At 35.4% G+C, this 23,701-nt stretch overlaps 1 protein-coding gene across 2 annotated transcripts in view; it reads right to left on the reverse strand.

Annotated features, from left to right (window-relative positions):
• The window catches only part of GLS (glutaminase), a 75,091-nt gene extending 55,428 nt beyond the window's left edge, over window positions 1-19,663 (reverse strand). For both annotated transcript variants that reach the window (XM_026696889.2, XM_026696890.2), the window contains exons 1-5: window positions 19,177-19,663; window positions 5,969-6,059; window positions 5,502-5,623; window positions 5,064-5,193; window positions 1,861-1,940 (exon numbers count right to left, since the gene is read on the reverse strand). In XM_026696889.2, the coding sequence (XP_026552674.1) occupies window positions 1,861-1,940; window positions 5,064-5,193; window positions 5,502-5,623; window positions 5,969-6,059; window positions 19,177-19,526 (773 nt within the window). In that variant the 5' untranslated portion in view covers window positions 19,527-19,663. The remainder of the gene's footprint in view (window positions 1-1,860; window positions 1,941-5,063; window positions 5,194-5,501; window positions 5,624-5,968; window positions 6,060-19,176) is intronic.
• Between the last annotated feature and the right edge of the window lie 4,038 nt (window positions 19,664-23,701).

Below are 23,701 nucleotides of genomic sequence, written 5' to 3' on the forward strand. Positions count from 1 at the left end.
CACACTTTTCCTGACAAATAAAAAAAAATGTATATCTTAAGGAAAAGGCTTTGGGAAAAGATTTTATTATGAACCACTACTATACAAAAAAGATCACCTAAGAGTCTACTTCATCTTTTATATGGTAACAAACACATTCTACCATATTAAAAATAAAGAAAACCCCCTACGCAAATCTTGAACAGTTATTTGAGAGACTTGCAATACTCAGAGTAAACATAAGCAAATAGGTTTAGAAATAAATAAGTTATCTTCTTAATATTAAATAGCTACAAAAACTAAATGTTCAAAGAATTAATATAACTATCATATGGAAATATTTCAACATCCAAAGTATTTGGATGGTATAAACAGAAAGGCAGGGTATACATTCAGTAATAAAACAAAACAAAAAAATAAAAAGTTAGTAAACAGATTAAGGAATTTGCATCATTCAATGGAAGTATGCATAGTACAGAGAAAGAAACATTATTGTCATTATTTTTTATCATATTATCAGAAACTATGGTCATTCAATGAAGCTGAACAGTAATTTACTTTTAGCCAATAAATGTAAAATATTTTATATATATATATGATTTATTCCAGTACAGTATGAAATTTCTCTCATAAGATACAGTATTTACTTTATGAGAGAGATCAGACAATTCCATGGAAAATCTCAGTGACCACTAATTATGCTTTCAATAGTTACCAGTTATTTATTTGTTTGCTTGTTTAATTCAACTTGCACCATATCCAGAGAGGAAGTTGGCTGTTTATATTTACTAAGCACGCATGTAAATATTATATGGAGCAGCAAACATCAAACACATTTTAAATAAATTGTGTAAATAAAATCAAATATAAGCAAATGACAATTTGTATAATTAAAACCATAGAAAAAAGTGTATTTCTTTGTCCCAATTGTATGAATTATCTGCTAAAACTAAAAAGTTTGTACTATTTCAAATCTTTATAGAAACAAAGCTTTGTGGTTTCAAAATGGTTGTTCAAGAATTGCATAATATATGTTGAATTGCACAACACTGAGCATTTATATTAGATTCATGTTAATTCCTATTTTAATTTCTCCTTTAAACATCAAATATTTGATGCCCTATTCATTTTCAAGACCTGTTCTGATGAGCCAAGATAACATGCTTAAAGCCTGTGAATCAGGTCATATCTAAAAATATTAAGTGGACAAGATACATTTTCATTTCTCATAGCTCATGGGAATCTGTCACAACTCTTTATTAACAATAAAGTACTTTCTAATACTATTGTATCTTCTATGTTTTAGAATAACATTTTCCAAAGATAATTATTTGCAGCAATCCATTTCTTGTCCAAAACTGGATTTTACCTTGTGAAAATGTAACTTTATGCTTTCTAGCCTTGGAGAAACAGGCCATGTCAATAAAATTCAGTAATATCTATAATATCACTAAATCAAGAAGGGGATCATGGCAAAAAGTTAAACAGTTTTGCATGACCCCCAGGAATGGATTATAAAACTCTAATTTATATTAACATTGTAACATAGCATAGGTAATTAAATTAGGATTATTCAACGCACAAAAAGCCTGCAATGAAGTTATCAACAGTGATGTTGTTTTGAGGAACAGAGGTTGTAAAACGATCGCTTCAAAAAAGGAACTCTCAACTTCTAGAACATCATCCTATTTTCTACTAAAAATTGGAATGCCCAAGGCTGAACCAAAAATCCTATCTTTTCTCTAGTACCATAAGAAACATACATCATGGATTATGCAGAACTATCTTATATTTGTAATTTAACCCCACAAAGTGTGTCTCTGCTTCTGTTTCTGAAATACTGAAATTATTTCACCAATTCAGATATTTAAGCTACAATACCTCTGCCCATCGACTGTGCAAACAGATACTGCCCATAAGTCAGGACTGAATTTAGCCAGTTGTGGGATATAGTCCGCAACCTACACAAAACAAGACCAATATAAAATAATTAGTAGAGCTACAAATAATGAATACACGAAACCCAGCTAGTAAAAAGCTAGTAAAATAATAAAAGGCACAAACACTTATCTAACCTCTCCCCCAAACTATCCCAGTTTTTTAAAACAGGATCTACCAAACAAACAAACAAAAAATAAGTTCACTATAGTTTTGTTCTTGTTCACTTTATATGAAAAATGATAAAGTTCATAGAAATCATTTTTAAGAATTCACTCAAGGTTAGCTGCACTTTTTCTTTCATAAATATATAAATGAATAATCTGCCAATGGTCAAATCTCTAGTGTCTCTATTATCAGCCCAACTGGGTGTACCACTCTAGGACTAGTTTTACTGTACACATCACACTAAGCCATAATGTTGTTAAGATACTGGCACTGTCAATATTTGATCCCAACTAGTATGTTTTATAAAGCATAATTTATATATAATTTAAAAATATTTAACATTATGTGAATAGTCCAAAATAGCTTCATAAAAATGTAGCATGCTAATTCCAAACCATTCTAAATATGCATTATCAGGTGCAGAGTTATCATGCAGACAGAAGTTTGCATAATTTCTTTTCTAATCACTTTTGGAAATTGCTTGAAATCTAGCTATTAGATACTTTTGGGTCATCAGGTTTTATGCCATGGGTGAATTTCCTTCAAACCTTAGTGAAATAAGTTTTAAATATAAATTTAAGGACTTATTTTATTTTTCTATAATAAACAGCAAAAAGGATACTTAAAATTTTGATTTGAAAATTACAAATAGACTAAGAGTCCATATAAATTTGAAATAGGATTTTGAAATTAATTATAAAGAATCCTTTTCTTGGGATACTGGTTTTATTTTGAATTATTTAAAAAACATAGTAAGATAAGGCTTTAAAAATTGCATACCAAATGAAATTGGGAGGATTTAATTAAACAATTAAAAAACTAACTAAAGAATTAATTAGTTAAAGAACAAGAATCAAACTTGACTAATATGGAATGAAGCAAATATTTTAACTATGGACATATTGAACAATGGACTAGAAATTAATCTTAAGAGTGTCTGCCTCGATAGTGTTTAAAAATGCTATAGAAGAGAAACGTGTATTATCTGACACAATTGAAATTGATGTGAAGGTATATTTTAAAATGATAGGCTACATGAATGACTTAAAAATGATTTTAGAAAAGAATCTAGCTGATGTCTTAATAATTAAATATTATTATGATATAAAAATAACAAACCAGAGAGTGACTGGGATAAAAAAAAGAAATCAGGATCTATGTCATTATTTGAATGGACTAAAATTGTTAGAAGTAAAATGAAAGAATAGAAAATTGATTTATTAGATCTAAACTAAAATGGATGTGTTGTTATCTTAATGGACTTTTGCTAACATAAGGACTGAAATCACAAAGTTATATGGATTTGTCAATAGAGGAGGGAAGGGAAGAAGACAATTTATTGTATTTTAAAAGAAGGTAAAAAGTTACTACCGTAGGTTTACACTTGTGATGAATAGGAAAGTAATTTTTTTCTTTATTATATTCTTATTTTTTCTTTCTTTTCTATTTTTTCTTTCTTTTCTATTTTTTCTTTCTTTTCTATTTTTTCTTTTCTTTGTCTTCTTTTTTGCATCTTCCATTTCTTTTTATTATTTTTTAGTTTACACTAGTTTTTAATTATTGTAATTTGCAAAGTTTAATAAAATTACTATATAATAAAAATATTTTAATAAGAAGGGTATTATACCAAATGATTAATGTAATCTGTTTTTTTTTCAGATGATAGCATCTTACATAAAATTATGACAGTTCTTTTATGCAAGTATAAAAATATTCTAGAGACAGAATACTTGCTGCCAGAAATGACAGATAGAAGGGAAAAATACCATTCCCTAACTGGTTAGAATTAAAAATCCAACACATCACAAAAACTAAATTACTGTGTTAAATATTCCAATATTCTATTTGATTTGCTTTAATTATAACATGCATACATAAGGAAAACAACAAAAAATGATTGAGGGGGGAGGGGAAATAATACCTCTGTGCTACATTTTCTTAGATGTCCCAGATACAGGAGATATGCATAGATATTTAAATTTCCAATTTAAAAAAAACCATGGAACTTACTTACTATATATTTTCACTTGCATATGCTACATGAAAAGAAATTGGGGAAAACAAAAATCTGTTCAATCTATGCTTATTAATATCAATTGCTGGGAAACACAAAGTAAATGTACAAGTGTACTGATACCCATTTTGTGGGACTCTCTGACAAATCACCTCTTTATAAATATATAAAATATATATAAATGGGAAATTTACCATTTTTTAAAAATGGACATTCCAACTGTATTTTTTTAAAAAAAGAAAATAGCAGTAGCCTAACTCATGGCTGGGCAACTTCTTAGCCTGCCTGCATACTACAGAAAGCTTTGGACAGATGACAACAGAATATTTTTGACCTGTTTTTCCTTTGTTTTGGGGAACTAGCAGGTTGTGAAAAATAGGGAATGTTTTATCTCACAGAAGTCTATCACTAACTTATTCAGATAGTCCTCACTTACTGAAAGTTGTGAAGTGAAATACCACATGACTGTACTGATTAACACCATCAATCCTAGATGCAGTTATTAAGTGAATCACTGTGGGTCCTTAAGCATAATGTCACTTGAACATGACTTGCAACTTCCTGCTGGCTTCCCCATTGACTTTGCTTTTGGAAGCCAGCTCTGAAAGAAGCAAAGAGTGATTATGGGATATTGCATGCATTAGCTGCCAAGTGCCCGAATCACAATCACATAACCATCAGGACATTAGAATGACAACAACTCTAATAAACATTTGTAATTCTCTTTTTTCAGTACTGCCATAAACTTGAACAGAAGCTGAATGAGCATTTGGTAAGTGAAGACTATTTGTACTTAAAACCATCCTTCAGTACCCAGATCAATGAAAATCACACAGAGAACATTCTATATCTTTCCACCAAGATTGGTGGCATGATCTCAGGATGATTTGAAGGATACAAACAACCATGAAATGCAGCTGGCCATCTCTATATTGCCACCAATTATTTTTAATAAGACACTTACCTTCCCTCCTGACTGTTTTTTAGCATTTTCATATAATTCATCAATGTGAGAGGCAAATGACATAAAGTCAGGAATGACAAATTTTCGCCTGAAAGCCTGAGTTAATAACACAATGTTGCTTTGGACACATCTGTGGGAAAAAAATATTATCACATGAGTGAAAATACCGTGCCTTTCACTGCAGAGATAATAAAAGTGCTTCTGATATCTAAAGAATAGTATTGTATCCAAATATATTATTTACTGAAGGTAATACATCAACTACTGACATAATGGATACTTTTGGTCTCCTCTGTGCTCTTCCTCTTTCCGTGAAATCAGATGTTGGGGAATTGCATATTGAAAAGTATTTCTGAGCAGTGCTCAGTTACATTATTTCATAGTAGCCTCATTATTCCATGCTATAATAAGCTGTAGCAAATCAATTAAGGCATTTACTTTTTAAAGAGATCTTTATCTAGCATGACACCGTCTGATGTTGTCTGAAGTGTCAATCTTAACATATCCATGCATTCTTTCAGTCTCGGATCTGCTGTTCGTAAACCTGTAGATTTTAAAGCCTGTAAAATAAAAAAGGAGTTACAGATATTTCTTCTTCTGAACACTAATTCACATAACATCGGTTCTGATTCCCATCTGATCTTCTTTTCCAATAGACTGCAATAGACAGTTCACAGACATTTGTTTTCAGTGTTTTGTTTTAAAATACATATAGCTGCACTCCGTAAATGTGAGTAAAATGATAATGCAGCCTTCTTTAAAACTTAAAATTTCTGTTACACTCACTTTTAGTAATCTTCCCATAACCTGATCATTACCAAACCTGTATGTTTTCAAAAATAAAAAGATATATGGCTAATTTACTTAGCACATAATTTATTAGAAATAGGATTAAAAAAACTTACTGTGATGAACTTATGAACTGGTATTTTTTCTTGTCCTTCTGCAATAGTATAGAAGAGCAAATCTTCCAAGCTAGGCAACAAACCTCCTTTACTAAGGAGAAAACACAGATTTGGGGAGAAATCAGGTATTAGTTGGTCACAATCTTAAATCAATGCAATTCTTTAAAATATACTCCTATGAAAATCTATTCTTAATTAAATCTTACAGTAAAACCTAGTTTCATATATACACACACACACAATGAAATATAAATCCTATAAAAAATATTTCTGAGCAGTGCTCATTTACATTATTTCATACTAATGAAAGTTTCACATACACATAGAATGTCATTAATTATTATCATTTAAGCACTGTATTTGTTCCTCCATGGACATTTTTATTTATTTTTCCTATCAAAATAGGACACAAGTAATCGTGTATGCCAATAGAACAAAACTTTACTATATAGTAAGTTTCCAATTAATACACAACAATCTTTCAATCAGTGCCTCCTTGCTAGATAACTAAAAAAATACAACTAAACAATAGCAGTTTTCTTCTTGGTCTCTTAATATTTCTTAATTTTTAATTTTGTGTGTGTGTGTGAGAGAGAGAGGGGGGGAGAGAGGGAGAGAGAGAGAGAGATTTAGATATACTTTTAAGAAATGTGCATGTTTAAAAATGTTCAAACATTAAGGCTTAGTTCAACTTCTTAAATAGTTTTTAAATAATTTTATAGATTATATATCATTGACATCTGTTGCAGTTAAATCAACCAGATTAGCCCAGTATTTAGCTATGGCACTGAACTAGCTGATACAAAAAGCAAGGCAAACATTCAATTTACTTACAGAAAATACCTCAAATGGACTATTCTTAGATAAAGCTTATCAGTTTAAACTGCAATATAAGCTTTTTCTCCCTCTACTTCACAGCTCAATAATGTTATGTAATATTTGTTTAGCCTAAGAGCAGCGTTTTAGCATCATTAAATACTTAGAAAAATACATATTCAGCATAACCAAAAAGAACTAAGACAGAAAGTGGACATGGCGTTGTCACCATTATCTTTACTACATGGAAGTGAGTGTTTATTCACTGCAAAGTCTGTACTGAAAAAATAAAGAGAGAAGCTCATTTGAAGCCATAAGACACGGCAAGTCACTTTGATACAACAAAGATAATATTGGCCTTCAAACATCTATTATAAGGCCATAAACTGACTTTTAAAGAAATTATGAATCTCAGTTCTGAATGAAGTTTGTGACCTAACATATTATATTAAAACCAAGTTCCAAAATAGCAAATTTGACTTATATTAAGAAATAACATTGCTTAAGCAAGCTGAGAGCATTTGAAGTATGGCATTATCTAGAAAAGAAGTAACAAGTGTGTGCCTTATGACAAGACTGCCACAGAAGATTGATTAAACTATAATGAGATAGTGAGATCTGTAAATAAGCTGTCAAGGTTAGCCAAAAGCAAAGACTACAAAATTCTGGAACTATACAGTATGCACATTTGGAAAAGACTCTGATGTTGGAAAAGATTGATGGCAAAGAGAGAAGGGGATAGCTGAGGATGAAATGGTTAGATAATGTCATTGCTACAGTGAACACGAACTTGGGCAAACTCCAAGAGACAGCGGAGGACAAAGTCTCGGATACTATGGTCTGTTGGGCCGCAAAGAGTCAAATACAACTTAGCAACTGAACAACATGCACATTGAGTGCTTTTAGACAATTGCATTGGCTCATAAATACATTGGGGATTCTAAGGAGATATCGGGCTCAAAATGCTACATAGGAAAGTAACCTTATTAATGTTTTAATAAAGTACACATCAAATCAAATATTTATTACAGTTATAGACCAGCATATACACTGCAATTAATGTCTTTTCTCACTGTATACGCCTCTCCCTTCCCATCTTCTTTGGTTTTACTAATGGCAGCAACAACTGAGTAACTTTAACTTCTCTTACTTTGTTTCCTCCATTCCATGTTACTCTTACCCACATTTCTATAATATTTCTGCAAAACCAAATGAAAATGCACTCATTCTCTTTTCCCCTTGTCATTATGGAGGACAAAGGCAAGAAACAAAGTAGCAAACCTTAGTGTGGAATAACACAAATGTTAATTTATCTTTTTTCACTTTTCTTACTGCTACAATTGTTACCCACTTCCAGTTGCCTACTGGACAAAGTAAAAAAAAAAAAATCAATATAGCATTATGGGAAATAGAAAAAGAATGTTGCAGTGGCTGCATAAAAAAGCACATATCCACAGAGGTGTGATAGCTGCATGATGATAATGAAAGAATAACAGCTAAGTTTTAGAAAAATATGCAACATTCTGAATACATTCAATTTGGAGAGGAAAAAATGACATTAGGTGACATAGAAGGATGGGTTTGGATGAGACAAAAGGATGAAATGAATGAAAACTCAATGAAGCCAATTGGAAACTCCCAAGTATTATTAGCATGGGGGTTATAAAATATGTTGCAACAATCCTGGGAATGGCTGGTGACCTGAAGACAGTCCCGTTGGCTTGTTAACATCCTAGCCTTGAATGTTTAACCTGATTTAAATTTACTTCTAAGTTTTAATTTGTTTTTAATTCTGTTTTAAGATATGCTTTTATTTATGTATTTATATTAGTTTTATTGTGCTGTTATAAATCACCCAGAGGGACTTAGGTGAGGTGGGTAGTGTAGAAATTTAATAAATAAATAAATGTCACTGTTTATGATAAAAGAATTAGGATTAGTGAATTACAGAAATGAGTTTGTAATGTGGGATAGATAATTATTTAGGAAAAAGTGTATTTTTTTCAGAAAAAATGAAAAATACAAAAGAAAAAAATGTATTGGAAGATGAATTCATTTTTTTATAGAACAAGTAGAAACAGGATGCAATGAATATATAAAAATAACTGGACCAACATAAAAATAATTCAATGAAGGGAGCCACTTAAGTGGGTGGAATTACATTAATGAAAAATATGTAAATGGATACTTGGTAGACTGACAAACTGCAAGGAATGATTGTTAAGAAACAAAATGCATACAAAAGAATGATTACTGCAAAAATGTGGTGGGCTTTCATTATAAAATTAATTATTTGAGATGAAACTAAAATGAAGGAATACTAAAAGGATTACTGTAGAAATTTTTATTGGAATTGTAATGATTCATCAAATAATGCAATTGAAAGAACCCTGAATCATATTCAATACTAAAGAACATGCAAACATAGAAGCCAGCTTTTTTTTCTTTCGCTAATTTAGCATTTTTAATGCAATCTCCCTTCCTAATCCCACCTGATGGTAAGCAAGTAGGGTTGCTGGTGGTGGTATTATATTTAAACTTTAGAATAATTTTTATGGGAATATTTTAGCTGTTTACTGTATCTATGTACAATTTCATGCAAAATACTTGCAGTAAACATGCTGAATAAATTTCTAGCACCATAAAAATTGCTAGATTGCAAAATTTATGACATAGCTTATTCTAATGTAAATGTCAATCCAGGCAAATTCTGAAACTTGCTAAAGTGAAACCACAATCCAACAGATCATTTGAAAGAAAGGGACAGCTGTTCAAGCAATATGTTCATTAAATCTAGAGATGGAAATATGACAGGAAAATATGTGTGATTGGGAAGAAGAAGAAAGATACTTTTTTTTCATTGTTACTTGAGTCAAATGAAATAAATGGAAGGTATCAGACTTTAGCCTTTATAAAACAGCATGGAGATAGCAGAACATGTGAACAAAGAAAACACTAAAGGACAATTCAGAATCTTTTTCCTCTCTCCCATCTCTGCCTTCAGGAGGAAGAAGATGATCAGTAGCACAGGGTTACATAGAAGAAAAAAACATGAATGCACAGACAGAACCATGCATTGCAAATTTGATCCATTGTATATAAAATCCATTAAATTGGGCCTTTGTGCATACAAAAGTGTGAAAAAAAAGAAAAATGGAAGTGTAAAAGGATCTTTTCTAGAGAACTTGTGAATGAGAGATCCACAAACCACAGCAAAGATTATTGTTATATGCATGCTGCCACTGTGGAATATAATAGAACCAACACTAAAGGATACAGTAGAAAGTAGGCACAACAATTACATCTATCTTGATATGGAAAAGGAAACTAGGGAGCTGACCGACATTGAAAAGCTTCTACCGGTACTATTAAATTCTATTGAAATTTGTCAGTTTCTAAAAGTGTACTTTTTCAAAAAAAATAGTATCAATATATGGATATATTAAACTGGAAAATTTCAAAATTCATTTCCCCTCCAAAATCATTGTAATAGAAATATCTGTACATCTAAAACACAATTCTTGACGAATGCATTTTAAATGCAAATAAAATGCTCTCGGGAAAAAGGAAAATACAGCAAACTAGTTGTCAGTCAGCCGTCATCTAAACCAGCAGTCTAACCTTTGCAGCTTGGCACACTGGTGTGGGGAAGAGAGGAACAGGTACGTGCGAGCAGCAGGCCGGCACGCGCATGGATGCACTTGGGCCGGCACATACACACATGCAGTTCAATTCACACGAACAGCGGACTGGCCTGCACACACATGCAGTTCAATTTGTGCAAGTTCAGCTGTGTGTGCGTGTGCACACACACCAGCCTGCCATTCATGCAAGTTGAGTTGCACATATGCATGCTGGCACGCTGCTCGTGCAGCCCAATTGCAACTAGGCCACGGCCTGGTAGTGGGCTGTGGCCTGGTGACCCCTAATCCAAACAGTATTTGGGAAGACTCTAGAGCAGATCATTATCAATAGAGCATATAAATAAATAAAAGGAGTCATCATGAATCTTATCTGACAAATCTTGTTTCAATGTTTGACTAGCTAATTTTCTTAACACGTGGATAATGTACTATAGAGTAGTATATCTGTACTTCAATAAAAATGCCATTTATCTGTCAGCTTAATAGAATGATAGCTCAGTCAATTTGCAGCTGGTTCAGATCATACTCAAAAATGCTCACCAGTAGTTTTTTTTGTGCATTGGAGAGTAGTATCAATATTCTTTAATATTTTTCTTACACATAGGGGAATGCTTATCAAATTTACCATACAGCACAAAACTAGATAAGAAACTGAATGTATTAGAAGGCAGAAACAACATTCAAAATAATCTTGACAAGTCAGAGAAACCAGCTGAATTAAATTTAATGAATACGCATTCCAAGTTTTTCATTTAGTAACAAAAAGAAATACACAGGTATAAGATGAGAAATATAGGACAGTCACAGTACTTGTGAAAAGTACTCAGATTAATATTTGTTTATAAACTTGGCAGTGTGATGTGATTGTAAAAAGGTAAATGCTAGTTTAGACACACCTACAAACATACAAGTTAAAAACTGCAGAATTAATCATTATACTTTATTCTGGTTTGACTAGTCCCCAACTTAAACACTGTGTGGGCACAACACCTTAAGGAGGAGTTAGAAGAAGACAACAAAGATTATTAGGGGGCTAGAAACAAAGTCCTACAAAGACGGATTAAAGAAGCTGGGAATATTTAGCCTTGACAAAAGGCAACTGGGTGTGGGAGGATACAGAAGATACTGTAGCATTCTTTCATTGCAGCGTTCTTTCCTACAGCATTCTTTCATTGCACAGCATAGGAAAAAGGATTTAAGACACAAGAAGGCAGATTGCAACCATTGTTTTGGAGGGGGAAGCAACCCTAACAAGAGGACTTTGACAATAGAACCAACTACTCAAAGAAATAGGGGAAGTGTCTATAGAGATTCTCAGTAATCCAGGTCACGGTTGTCCCCTTTGCTTTTTCAAGAGGCAACTGGACTTTCTGAGTCATTTCTTTGATGACTTTTCACTTCTCATCTAAGTAGCTTCCTCATCTTCTTGGGTGAGAAATGAAACGTCTTCAAAGAAAACCAGAAAGTCCAGTTGCCTCTTGAAAAAGCACCTTTGGGACAAGTAGGCAACTTCCAGCTTTCATGGCAATCTAGTTACTTGCTTTCTTTATCCCACTCTGATTCGGTGGATGGAGTTACTCATATAAATAGCTGAATAGTAAATTATTTATTCTGAAAACACTTACAGGTGACTTTAAATAACATTTATGTAATATTTTAGCTATCTGCCTCATAAAATGAAGAGGATGGCTCTCTCTCTAAATCATCTCAAGGCAAGTGATTCTCTCGAGAAAATGGAGTGGGGCGGGGGAGATGGATTACCCCAGATGGACAAGAAGAGCTAAAGACTCCTTCTTCTACCACTCCTCCAAGCTCCAATAGAGTGGATAAAAAAATTGCATTAATTGCAATGTATTGCTTTCCCAGTAACAACAATTAACTAACTTTGAATGAATATTGAAACGACAGTCTATTTCCAAACAACAGTAAATTTGAAACTTTAAAGACTGACGTATATGGAATCCATGGTAATTTTAAAATAATAAATGCTCCAGCTCTTACATTTGATAAAGCATTTTACTTTTCCTGTAACCAGAATTAAGAGCTTAGAAGACCTTCATTTTACTTTACAAACTGAACCACTTAAAGTACAGTACATGGGCAACTGACCAGAAATAATTTAAAAATTAACTTATTTCAAACTGCTTAGTGGCAGAAGGTTTTGTTAAACTATAAGGAATAATACATTCAGGAAGTCTTTTCATTGCAAGTTGATTTTAAATTTGAAATAATGGATACTTACAGATTAAAATCAAGCAGCAACCCTTCACAGGCACGTATCTATATGGATGGGTATATTAAATTATTGAAGTCCAGTATCATATGCCATTTTTACAACTTTTAAGAAAGCTATCAAACTGAAAATACTACAGATTCAAAATCATGATATATATAGACCTTACTTTTTCTCTAATAATCAATGCTAATATAGGGGCATTTCTATTCTATATAATTCTTCCCAGGGTTGGAAAGGGCAAAGTGGAGAGCAATAACCCTAGCCTAATTAGACATTCAAAACAGTTATAGTTTTCTTTTAACCTTAGCACAATTAGACTGAGCACTTTTTGGACATTTAGCTTCTTTCAGTTTAAACCTATATTCACCCTTTTTTCTCTATGTGAACTTACTCTTTAGTAAGCTTATTACGGTTCCAGGCATCTTTAACCCTGGGAAAGTAGCCTTTGAAAAATATTTTGCCTACAAGAAGGCACAGTACTTATAATAGTCTCTATGTAGCTTTTTCAGGTTTTTAAAAATAGACAAATGTGCAACAAGTTGTAAAAATTACAGTCTGATATAAGGTTGCAAGAAACAACTTTTTCTGTGACCTAAGAACTGAACTGCTGAATACTGAATTAGTGACATTCAATATTATATTTAAGAATGTTAAAAAGTTGATTAAAAATCCCAGTCAAATCATATATATAAAAGTGAAATACCATTCACGCATCATCACAAAATCTCCAGAACTGTAAAGCCTACAAACTTGAAATTTGGCACATATATTCTTCTTGTCTTCTAGGTGCTCACTAAGAGCATTAGTATTTCATATATTATTATTAATATGCTCTGATGCTAAGGAGTTCTATAGCTCCTTTTCACCTGAAAAGAAATCTGTTCCAAATGCAAAACACAATCACAGGAGTTTCAGTTTTAGTTTCACAGCAGCAACCAGTTTTAGTCTAGCTTAGGCACGCCCAAACTCCTTGCTGTCTCCTCCTTGCTCACACTGCAAATACTGTTTCAGTTTCCATGTTTCAGTTTCCAAACAGCCCTCAACTCTCTCACACACTGACAGGACGCTAGCCAGATGAACACTGATGGATGCTGGTAGGCAGAGGCACAATTTTCCCTGTATCTTCCTCCCAAAAAACTAAGCCTGATCACATAGTTTCATAGCGAAGCACGGGTATAGAACAGAACTCTTTATTGGCAAAGTGTGATTGGACACACAAGGAATTTGTCTTGGTGCATATGCTCTCAATGTACATAAAAAGAAAAGATACATTCATCAAGAGTCAAGAATCACAAGGTACAACACTTAATAATAGTCATAAATCATATCATACTAGGAAACAGTCAATTAAAATCACTGGGCAAGCAACAAGGTTACAGTCATAGTCATAAGTGGGAGGAGATGGGTGAAAGGAAGGATGGGTGGATTAATAGTAATAGTAATGCAGACTTAGTAAATAGTTTGACAGTGTTGAGGGAATTATTTGTTTAGCAGAGTGATGGTGTTCAGGAAAAAACTGTCCTTGTGTCTGGTTGTTCTGGTGTGCAGTACTCTATAGCGTCATTTTGATGGTAGGAATTGAAACAGAGGGGTCTCTAAATATTTTAACAGCCCACTTTGGACTCGTGCAATATACAGATCCTCGATGAAAGGCAGGTTGGTAGTAATTGTTTGTTTCTGCAACTCTAATTATTTGTTGAAGTCTGTGTCTATCTTGTTTGGTTGCAGAACCAAACCAGACAGTTATAGAGATGCAGATGACAGACTCCATAATTCCTCTATAGAACTGTATCAGCAGCTCCTTGGGCAATTTGAGCTTTTTGAGTTGGTGCAGAAAGAACATTCTTTGTTGTGCTTTTTTATGACTTTTTGATGTTAGGTGTCCATTTTAGGTCTTGTGATATGATAGAACTTAGAAATTTAAAGGTCTCTACTGTTGATACTGTGTTATCTAGTATTGTAAGAAATGGTAGTATGGGAGGGTTTCTCCTAAAGTCTACCACTATTTCTATGGTTTTGAGTGTGTTCAGTTCCAGATTGTTCCGGTCATACCACGAGGCAAGTTGTACAACCTCCTGTCTGTATGCAAATTCATTGTTGTCTCGAATGAGACCAATCACTGTTGTGTCATCTGCAAACTTAAGTATTTTAACAGAGGGATTGATTGAGTTGCAGTCATTGGTATATTGGGAGAAGTGGGGAAAGCACATAGCTTTGAAGGGGCCTTCTGTTAATTGTACAGGTATCAGATGTGATTCTGCCTAGCTTCATCTGCTGTATAGAGCTAGTAGTACATAGTTTTCATAAACTAGGACTTTTTATGGCAACTTTTGCTCACTAGATTTCTAATTTTTATCTTCACCCAGTAGATTTATCTCTATATTTATCAACTTAGATTGGGACCTGACAATTATACCTCTTGCCTCCTGATTTTCTTCTATTAGTGACTCTAAAAATATTAAGGTGAGGTGACACACATTAATGGATATAAATAACCCTTATTTGCCGATGATATTATGGTTATTCTGAATATTCTTCATGCCATTAGCAAAGCTTATGTTATACAGTAGGGGTGTCAAATACTGACTCTATAAACCGCTCTGAGAGGGCTGTAAAGCACTATAAAGCAGTATATTAATTTGAGTGCTATTGCTATTATCTATTACAGGTGTCCCCAAACTTGGCAACTTTAAGACTTGTGGACTTCAACTCCCAGAATTTTCCAGCTAGCATAGCATAGCTGGCTGGAGAATTCTGGGAGTTGAAGTCCATAAATCTTAAAGTTGCCAAGTTTAGAGACCTCTGATCTATTAGATACTCAGAATAGACAGATATAGTAGTGCTTAAAAATTGTTAACCCTTTTGAATTTTCAATATTTCTGCATAAATATAATCTAAAATGTCCTTTCCATACAAGTTCTGAAACTAGATAAAGAGAATCCTATCCAACAAATGAGTCAGAAACATTATATTGATTTATTTATTGAAGAAAATGTTTTAAAGTTACATTTAAAGGTTAGAAAAATAATCTTTGCTGGTGTGCCCCCTCTTGGGCAGCAATAACTACAACTAAACATTTTAATAATGATTGATCAGGCCTGTCCATAGGAAATTTAGTCTGTTCCTTTAACTGAACAACCTTAACTCAGGAATGTTGGTTTGTTTCTTCACATGAACTGCCTACTTCAAGTCCTTCTACACTTTCATAGCATAAGGTCAGGAGTTTGACTTGGCCAATTCAAAATATTAACTTTCTTCTTAAGCACTGATCACTCCTTCGTTGTACGACTTGTGTATTTTGTATTGTCGTCTTGCATCATGATCCACTTTCTGTTGAGTATACGCTCACAGACAAATAGCCTAACACTTTCTAGTAAAATTGGCTGGGACAATTTAGAATTCATAGTTCCCCTGATGATGGCAAAGCCACCCTGGGACAAAGGCAGCAAAGCAGGCCCAAACCATGACACCAGCACCATGTTTCACAGATGGCATAAAGTTCTTATGCTGGAGTGCAGTGTTTGTGTTTCACCAAACTACTTGCATTTTTTCTTCAAAAGCCAAAAAAAAAAGACCATGAAATTTGTTCCTAGTACAGAGTGGGTTTTATTCTCATTTTACATTCTAATGGCTTGGCCTATCAGTGTTGCTGGAAGTGGTCTTGATGACTCTTTGGTTAGGCTGCTTACTGTTGGCTTGTTTGACAGTTCCTTGTTTGGGGTACTGTTTGCTTCTTGATTGTTGGTCTAACATTAATCTTGGTGTTAATCTCTGCTTATCTGGGTTTTGATTCTTACTTAATTTGGATAATGAAATGTCTGTAAGAAAATGACCAAGCTCAGAGAGCCCTAAAGGTAAAGGTTCCCCTTACACTTATGTGCTAGTCATTTCCGGCTCTAGGGGGCGGCACTCATCTCTGTTACAAAGCCGAAGAGCCAGTGCTGTCTGAAGATGTCTCCATGGTTATATGGAAGATGGCTTGATGTTTTTATGTTTTGTTTGTCTATATTTGTCTTAAAAACCAATAAAAATTTAAAAGAAAAAAATATGAAGATGTCTCCGTGGTCATTTGGCCGGCATGACTAAATGCTGAAGGTGCACGGAATGCTGTTACCTTCCTGCCAAAGTGGTCCCTATTTTTTTACTTGCATTTTTACATGCTTTCAAACTGCTAGTTTGGCAGAAGTAAGGGACTCCTCATTTCAACCCTGAGCTACAAATATTCTCCTCTATCGGTATGCTAAGGTCTATTGAATATTCTTTGACAATATGAGGTTGCCTTATGATTGAGTGGTAAAACACTTCTGAAATTTTAGGGCTAATGCCAGCCTCGAAAATGGCCAACACATCTGGTCATTAATTGCTTACTAGGTATACTTTCATCCAAAATGCCATGAAAAACTGATATTGTGGAATAACCCAAATCTGAAAATAGGAGGGAAAATATTTTATTGGAAAGCTTGGACCAAACAATAAAACAATACTCTCAATCAGTTGATTACTCAATCAGTTGATTACTAATGAGTTGTGTTTTGAATATAATTTCTTTACAAGATTTGCTGAGCAATATATATAACTGAAATGTATTAAACAGAATGGCCTGGCTGCTTTAGCAGCAGCAAGGTACTAACAAGTTTAAAATGTTTAAGAGATACAGCACTTGAACAGAAACTAACAATCTAATTTTATAAGCAATTAAAAAGTAAAAGTAAAGGTTCTATTAGTTTTATATTTGAATTATGGAATAAAGAACTAGAATATCCAGGATTTTAATTACCAAATCAAAGACCATAATTCCTTAATCCTTATGATATTCCCAAAACTGCAGGCAAATCATTTTCTATCATTAATTTCACTGAAGTAATTGAGTCTACAACTTCTTCCCCACTGCCCTCAGATATAACATTGCTCATTGATTTGCCTGAAAACCATTTTAAAGATGACTCATAAAAAATACCTATAGCAGCTACAATCGTAATTCAATAGATTCACTGAAAGTAGTAAAAACAATTTTGCTTTTAAATTTAAAACTGTATTACCTAAAACAATTCTGATCAATACACAAGTATTCATGTTGTCAATTGTCAGTGGTTTTATATGAAGGGACAAATAATTAAAATGCACATTTCTCTGTTCAGAAACATTGACTGAAATAAACTGCTTTCCTGGGAAGAAAAATTGAAAACTTCTGAACACTTTTAACATGACTATTCACCTTCTGTAAATGAGATTGTTAATAAAAGAGTAATTCAACTAGAAAATTTTTAAAAGCTACATTCAATATTTCAGATACAATCCTTCACAACTATTTAATTGTACCATAGATTTTAATTCTTAGATATAAATGCTGGGCAGGAAAATTCTAAAAACCTCCACCAACATAGTATTTTAGGTGAACATTTCTTGAATTCCCTTTTACACACTGCATGGCAGAAATGTTTCCCCCCTCCCCAGATCTCACTTCATAAATATGTACCAAAAAAGGAAATTGTACTCATTTAATAAACTGCAGAATTTCTACCTACACTTTCAATGAAATAAGTGAAAACTGAAAATAGTAGAACCCTTTCACAGGCCTGTTTCATGGATCAGTTTATGACCCTTAACTGAAAGACATAAAATCTCTAAGTAAGTCACATTTCGAATATACATTCTCACATAAATAGCAGCATTTAATTTTAAAAATGAAAGCTAGCAAGATTAAAGCATTGCTGACACTTTCCCAAACTCTAATTTCACTGCCCAGTAACTTAAGAAATAAATTAACTGGAATTATCCAGTGATTAAGTAAAACCCACCCAAATCAGTGCTCAGATGGTCCTTCCAATTGTCATTTTTCTGCAATGATGCCCAAAGCACCACTGAGTCATGTTCCCCCCCACACACATGCATATAATTTTACTCTGAATAGAGAATGAAATCTCTATTGGGTGACCTTAATCTCCAGGAAAATTGATGCATCAAAGTATATGGAGATTCTCAATCATCCAGGTCATAGTTGCTTTTTTTCAGGAGGCAACTAGACTTTCGGGTCTTCCTTTGAAGCTCCTTCAGCCGTGACTGGATTGGGAGATCCTTCCATTCCCCACCATCCAGTCAGAGCTGAAGGAAGCTTCTTGGATGAGAAAAGAAACGTCTTCAAAGGAAAACCAGAAAGTCCACTTGCCTCTTGAGAAAAAAACACACCTTTGGGACAAAACGCATCAAAGGAAGGAGGGGATGGCAAAGAAACTCCCACCCACTCCGCGTGGCCAGGGAGGGTTGTCGTGGCAACCTCCCAGTCCCATCTTCAGCTCTGCCTTCCTGGAAATGCACCCCGCATGTGGGGTAGCCCTGTCCTGTCATTTACCCAGCAGCATCCTGTCACATGTGAAGAGGAGGAAGCGCCAGCACCAGCAGGCATGCGCCCACTACTAGCCGGCAGCCGGAGCAGCATCCTTCCTTCTGTCTCCCATGGGCTGGCCCTCGGTCCCGCCAACGGCCCCGGCCCGCCCCTCGCTACCGCCACTCACTTTTCCCCCAAGCTGCCTGCTTCCTTGCTTGCGGCTGCGTTGTGGCTGTTCTGGCCGAGGGCCGAGGCGGGCATCTCGGCGGACGTCGTGGGTGCCGGCGGTTGCTGGGCCGGAGGGCCCTTGCCAGCCTGCTCCAGGATGCCCTCGGACTTGGTGCACAAGGAGCGGGCGGCGGCGGCGGCAGCAGCCCCGGGCATGAACCGCAAAGGCAAGCGGCCACCGGCCACGCCGGGCCAAGCGGGATGGAGCCACCTCAGCGCCGAGCGACGGCAACAGCTGAGCCCGCCGGTGCCGGTCTGGCTGAGCCATAGCAGGTCCCTCAGCAGCGCAGGGCTGCGGAGCCGCATCATGATAGCCCTTTGGTCTTCTCCGCCTTTCCCGGCGCTCTCACAGTTTCGGCGGCGAAGAAGGGAAGTGCCTCAGCCGCCGCCAGTCGACCGCGCTTTGCTCTCACACCCCACAGACTCCGCCTCAAGACCCACCCCATTGGGCGGTGGCGGCTGTAACCGTCGGGCGCTTTCGAAGGCGATTGGCTATACGGCATGTTCTTTAAGAGAAGCATTTTTTTTCTTCCCCCCCCCTCCCTCCCCCTCGCCCATCCCAGAGAGTGGAAGATGTGGCGCACTTGGAGCTGGGCCTGCTGAGCGAGGGGAGGGGGAGCGAGAGCGGAGCCAAGGGAAGCGTCCCGCGAATTTGGGTCTGCTCTTTGCTCCTACTGATCCCGTCAGAGGGCTAGTGCTAGGGAGTTACTGATTTAATTGCATACTCTGAAGAGGTGGCAAGGAATACCTGATAAAGTTACATTCAATCTAAAACAAGGAACAATGGTACACGATAAACTTTCTGGGTCATCATTTCACTGGGGATATGTCTATGGAGATTCTCAGTCATCCAGGTCAGGGTTGTCCCAAAGGTTCTTTTTTTCAAGAGGCAGCTGGACTTTCTGTTTTTTGTTTTTTTTAAAAAATGTTTTGCTTCTCATCCAAGAAGCTTCTTCAGCTCCAACTGGATAGTGGAGAATGGAAGGATTTATACTCCTTGTAGACACTAGTCATTTGCATTCACTGGGAATAGGAGAAAGTGGGGGGAAAGTACAGTATTACCTGAAGAAGTATTTCAGAGAAAGGCCAGTAAGAGCTTCAGGGGTGACGAGGAAAATACCTGACCCCTGCTGTCCCTGATGCTGTGCATTCCTTTCCCTTCTTGATTACCATGATAAGTAATTGTGCCTATTTATCGCTGTGAAAGCTCTGGAAAAGCTTGTGGCGCCTTGGAGACTTAGATTTATTATGACATCAGCTTTTCTACAATCCACGAAAGCTGATGCCCTGATAAATTAGTCATTAAGAGGCCACCTGAGACTTTCTCCCTGCAGACTGCCTTCCATAACCCTAATTTTCAGTTGCAGGTTAACTCCTGCTATTGAGTCATAAAAGTGAGCTGATTGGGGATAATGGAATTGTACTGCAAAATGTTCTGGAGAGCATCAGCTTGGGGAAAAATTGTGACAGAGCAAAGTGATGGTCGAAGTCCTCATTATTTTTAAAAAAAAGCCTAAAGAGAAGACTCCCACCAGCTTGTTAGAAAGAAATCTACCAAGAAAGTCAGTCAGTCCAGCAGAATTGACCAGCAGGAGAACTGCAGGCAGACAGACATACTAGAAGACACTTGCACCATCCAACTGCAGAGTCAAATTACTATTATAGCAACTGGTTAATGTCTCCTGATTAAAGTCTTCATAAATTTTAAGTCCTTATAAAGTCGCTATATCCTATAAAGGATAAGAGCAAAATTGGGGCCTATTAGCCAATATTGCTCAAAAGTGTAATATTGCATATTATGAGGTACTGGGTTGAAGAAGGTAATACTTACAACACTTTATTCCCTCTCTTTTTGGCTGAAACTCCTCCCTCCCTTTTTGATGATGAGATTTTGGCTGGAATGGAAACAATCATTTAGAAGCAGAATACAAATGTTAGATTTCACCTTTTTAATATATATACAGGTAGATAAATAGATATAGATAAATTCTGGAGCAAAGTTTATTAAAATTTGCAGACATAAGGTGTGTTAAAATATTCCATTGCATAAATGGAGAGGATTCTCAGAGAAGAGGTTAAGGCAAATTGAAAATAAGCGTGACCTCAGTCACATGATGATTTGTCATCTGGTGTAGAAAGTCAGGGAAATGACCTTGAGGGAAATTGGCAAGAAATATATCAACCAGGAGGACTGAAACATTTTTTAAAGTTAGAATTCAAAGACACTTAGGCAGGTATCTCTTTGTTTGACAGGATATAAGAGAGAAAAACAGATTTGCAGTAGACTGTATTCTGTTATTACAGCTTATCTCATTAAGGTGTGGTTTGAATCTTCCTGCAGAGTTAATTTTCTGATGTGGTTTACTGAGTAGAACTGATATTTCTCAAGATGTCATGGCATTAGAACAGTTAACGTTTTTCTGCAGATGTTAATCTGAGCACATATTACATATATAGCACTTTCTATTTCTAATTTCAAATGTGTTATAGAATGAACAGCTGTAATGTCACCCTACAGTTACCATGGTTACAGTTTGGCTTTCAAAGTGCTGCCACCTGCTGGGGAGAAGGAGAAACTATTGATAAGTTGCACTATATAATAACACTGAGGATTCATAATCATTGACAACAATAATTATTGATAACATTCAGCAATTATCAGTTCAACATTTTTTAAAAAACCCAAAGCTACTTGCTAGGGAAAGTCAGGGAGAAGTTTATGTTGGAATTTCTATAGAAAAGACCAAATATAAATTTTGAGCATATCATATGCTAAGAAAGCTGGCAGGCTAGGTTTGACACCCAAGTACCAAGTGATGGGTAAGTTCCCATCCTCGTTGCAGCTAGCAGTTTGAAAGCATACAAATGCAGTAGATAAATAGGTATCATTTTGGTGGGAAGATAACAAGACTCCATGACCTCATGTTGGCCATGTGACCATGGAAATGTCTTTGGACAGCAGTGGCTCAATGGCTTTGAAACAGATATGAGCACTGCCCCCTATAGTCAGCAATAACTAGTGGAGTAAAATCTGCAGGGACTCCATGTGCTAAGTGCCATTGACTGATTTATTTAAGTAATTGCTAGGGCCATCTGTTTCACAACAATGATTGTGGATGGCATACAAAGATTAAAATCCCAACAATTACAAAGTGATAGTTTATCAGCAGATTGCCAACAGATTCATTTTGTAAAAAATGTATATGATATAAATCATAAAAGATGCAATGAGGGTATTTCCTTAATCAGGCAAAAGTCAAGAATGGATTCTGAAAATTAGACTGCAAAATTCAGATAAATCTTTATTCTTTAATTGCTTCAACGTGTGGCATTATGTAGTAATGTTTTTAAAGTTGCCTGAATTTTTTTTATTTTTGAATATTTCTTTTTTAAATCATCACACCAGTAATCTTCTGTAAAATAATTTACCATTCTGTAAAATAATTTACCATAATTTATAATTTTTCATACATACCCCTACACACATACATACATACACACACACATATATACATACACACACACACACACACACACACACACACACACACATATATATATATATATATATATATATATATATATACATACATACATACATATATACATACATACATACATACATACATACATAGTCATTTGCATTCACTGGGAATAGGAGAAAGTGGGGGGAAAATATTCTTAAGTTTTCGTGGGTACTTACATGTATGATATTCAGCTTTGTTCAGGTATTTTTCCACGTCATTATAGTTGTGCTTTTAAAGTTGTAGCAACGTTTTGACAGAATCTCATCTGCCATCATCAGGCTTCTGTATTGTGTTCGTCTGGGAGTCAGACTTTCACAGCCATTTCAGTTTTAAATTTGGGGATAGCCTACTGCTGTGCCAGAATGGTTTTTTCTTCATCCTGATTGGTTGGGAGTCTTGGTCTGTGTTTATTGGTCTTGGAGTTTGCTATGTTCTGCTTGATTGGTGTTTCTAATATCTTCTGTCTATTTTGTGGCTTTTTTTGTCTTGATTGGCTGGCAACATTGTGTTCCTGGATTGGAGGCTTTTAGTGCGGCTTGGCTCCGATGTAAATGGACGGCTATCATTTATTAGGAATCTAGCTTTCATCTGGGTGCCTGGTTGGGGTGTGTTTGAGCTGGGGGTATCAGGGGGGATCTGTTTGTGCCCAGATGTTTGCCTGGCTTGTGGTGTGGAGATTTTTTTGTTTGTGAGTGCAGGCTTCCAAATAATTGACAGTCTGGTGGAATCATCTCTTCTATTCATGCTTTCAGGGCTTTTTTCTATATCTATGGCTTCTCTGATAATTCTGTGGCTGGGGTTTTCTATAGTGGCTAGGGTTTTGGTGCCATTGAAGTCAATTCTATGACCTGTTTCTTTCATGTATTGGACTAGTGAGGAAGTGTGTTCCAGCTTTTTACTGCATTTTTGTGTTCATCCAGGTGGGTACGTATTCTTCTATTGGTCTGTCCAATGTAT

This window comes from Pseudonaja textilis, chromosome 1 (assembly GCF_049901715.1).
Source record: "Pseudonaja textilis isolate UNSWEBS1 chromosome 1, rPseTex1.2, whole genome shotgun sequence".
NCBI lineage: Eukaryota > Metazoa > Chordata > Lepidosauria > Squamata > Elapidae > Pseudonaja > Pseudonaja textilis.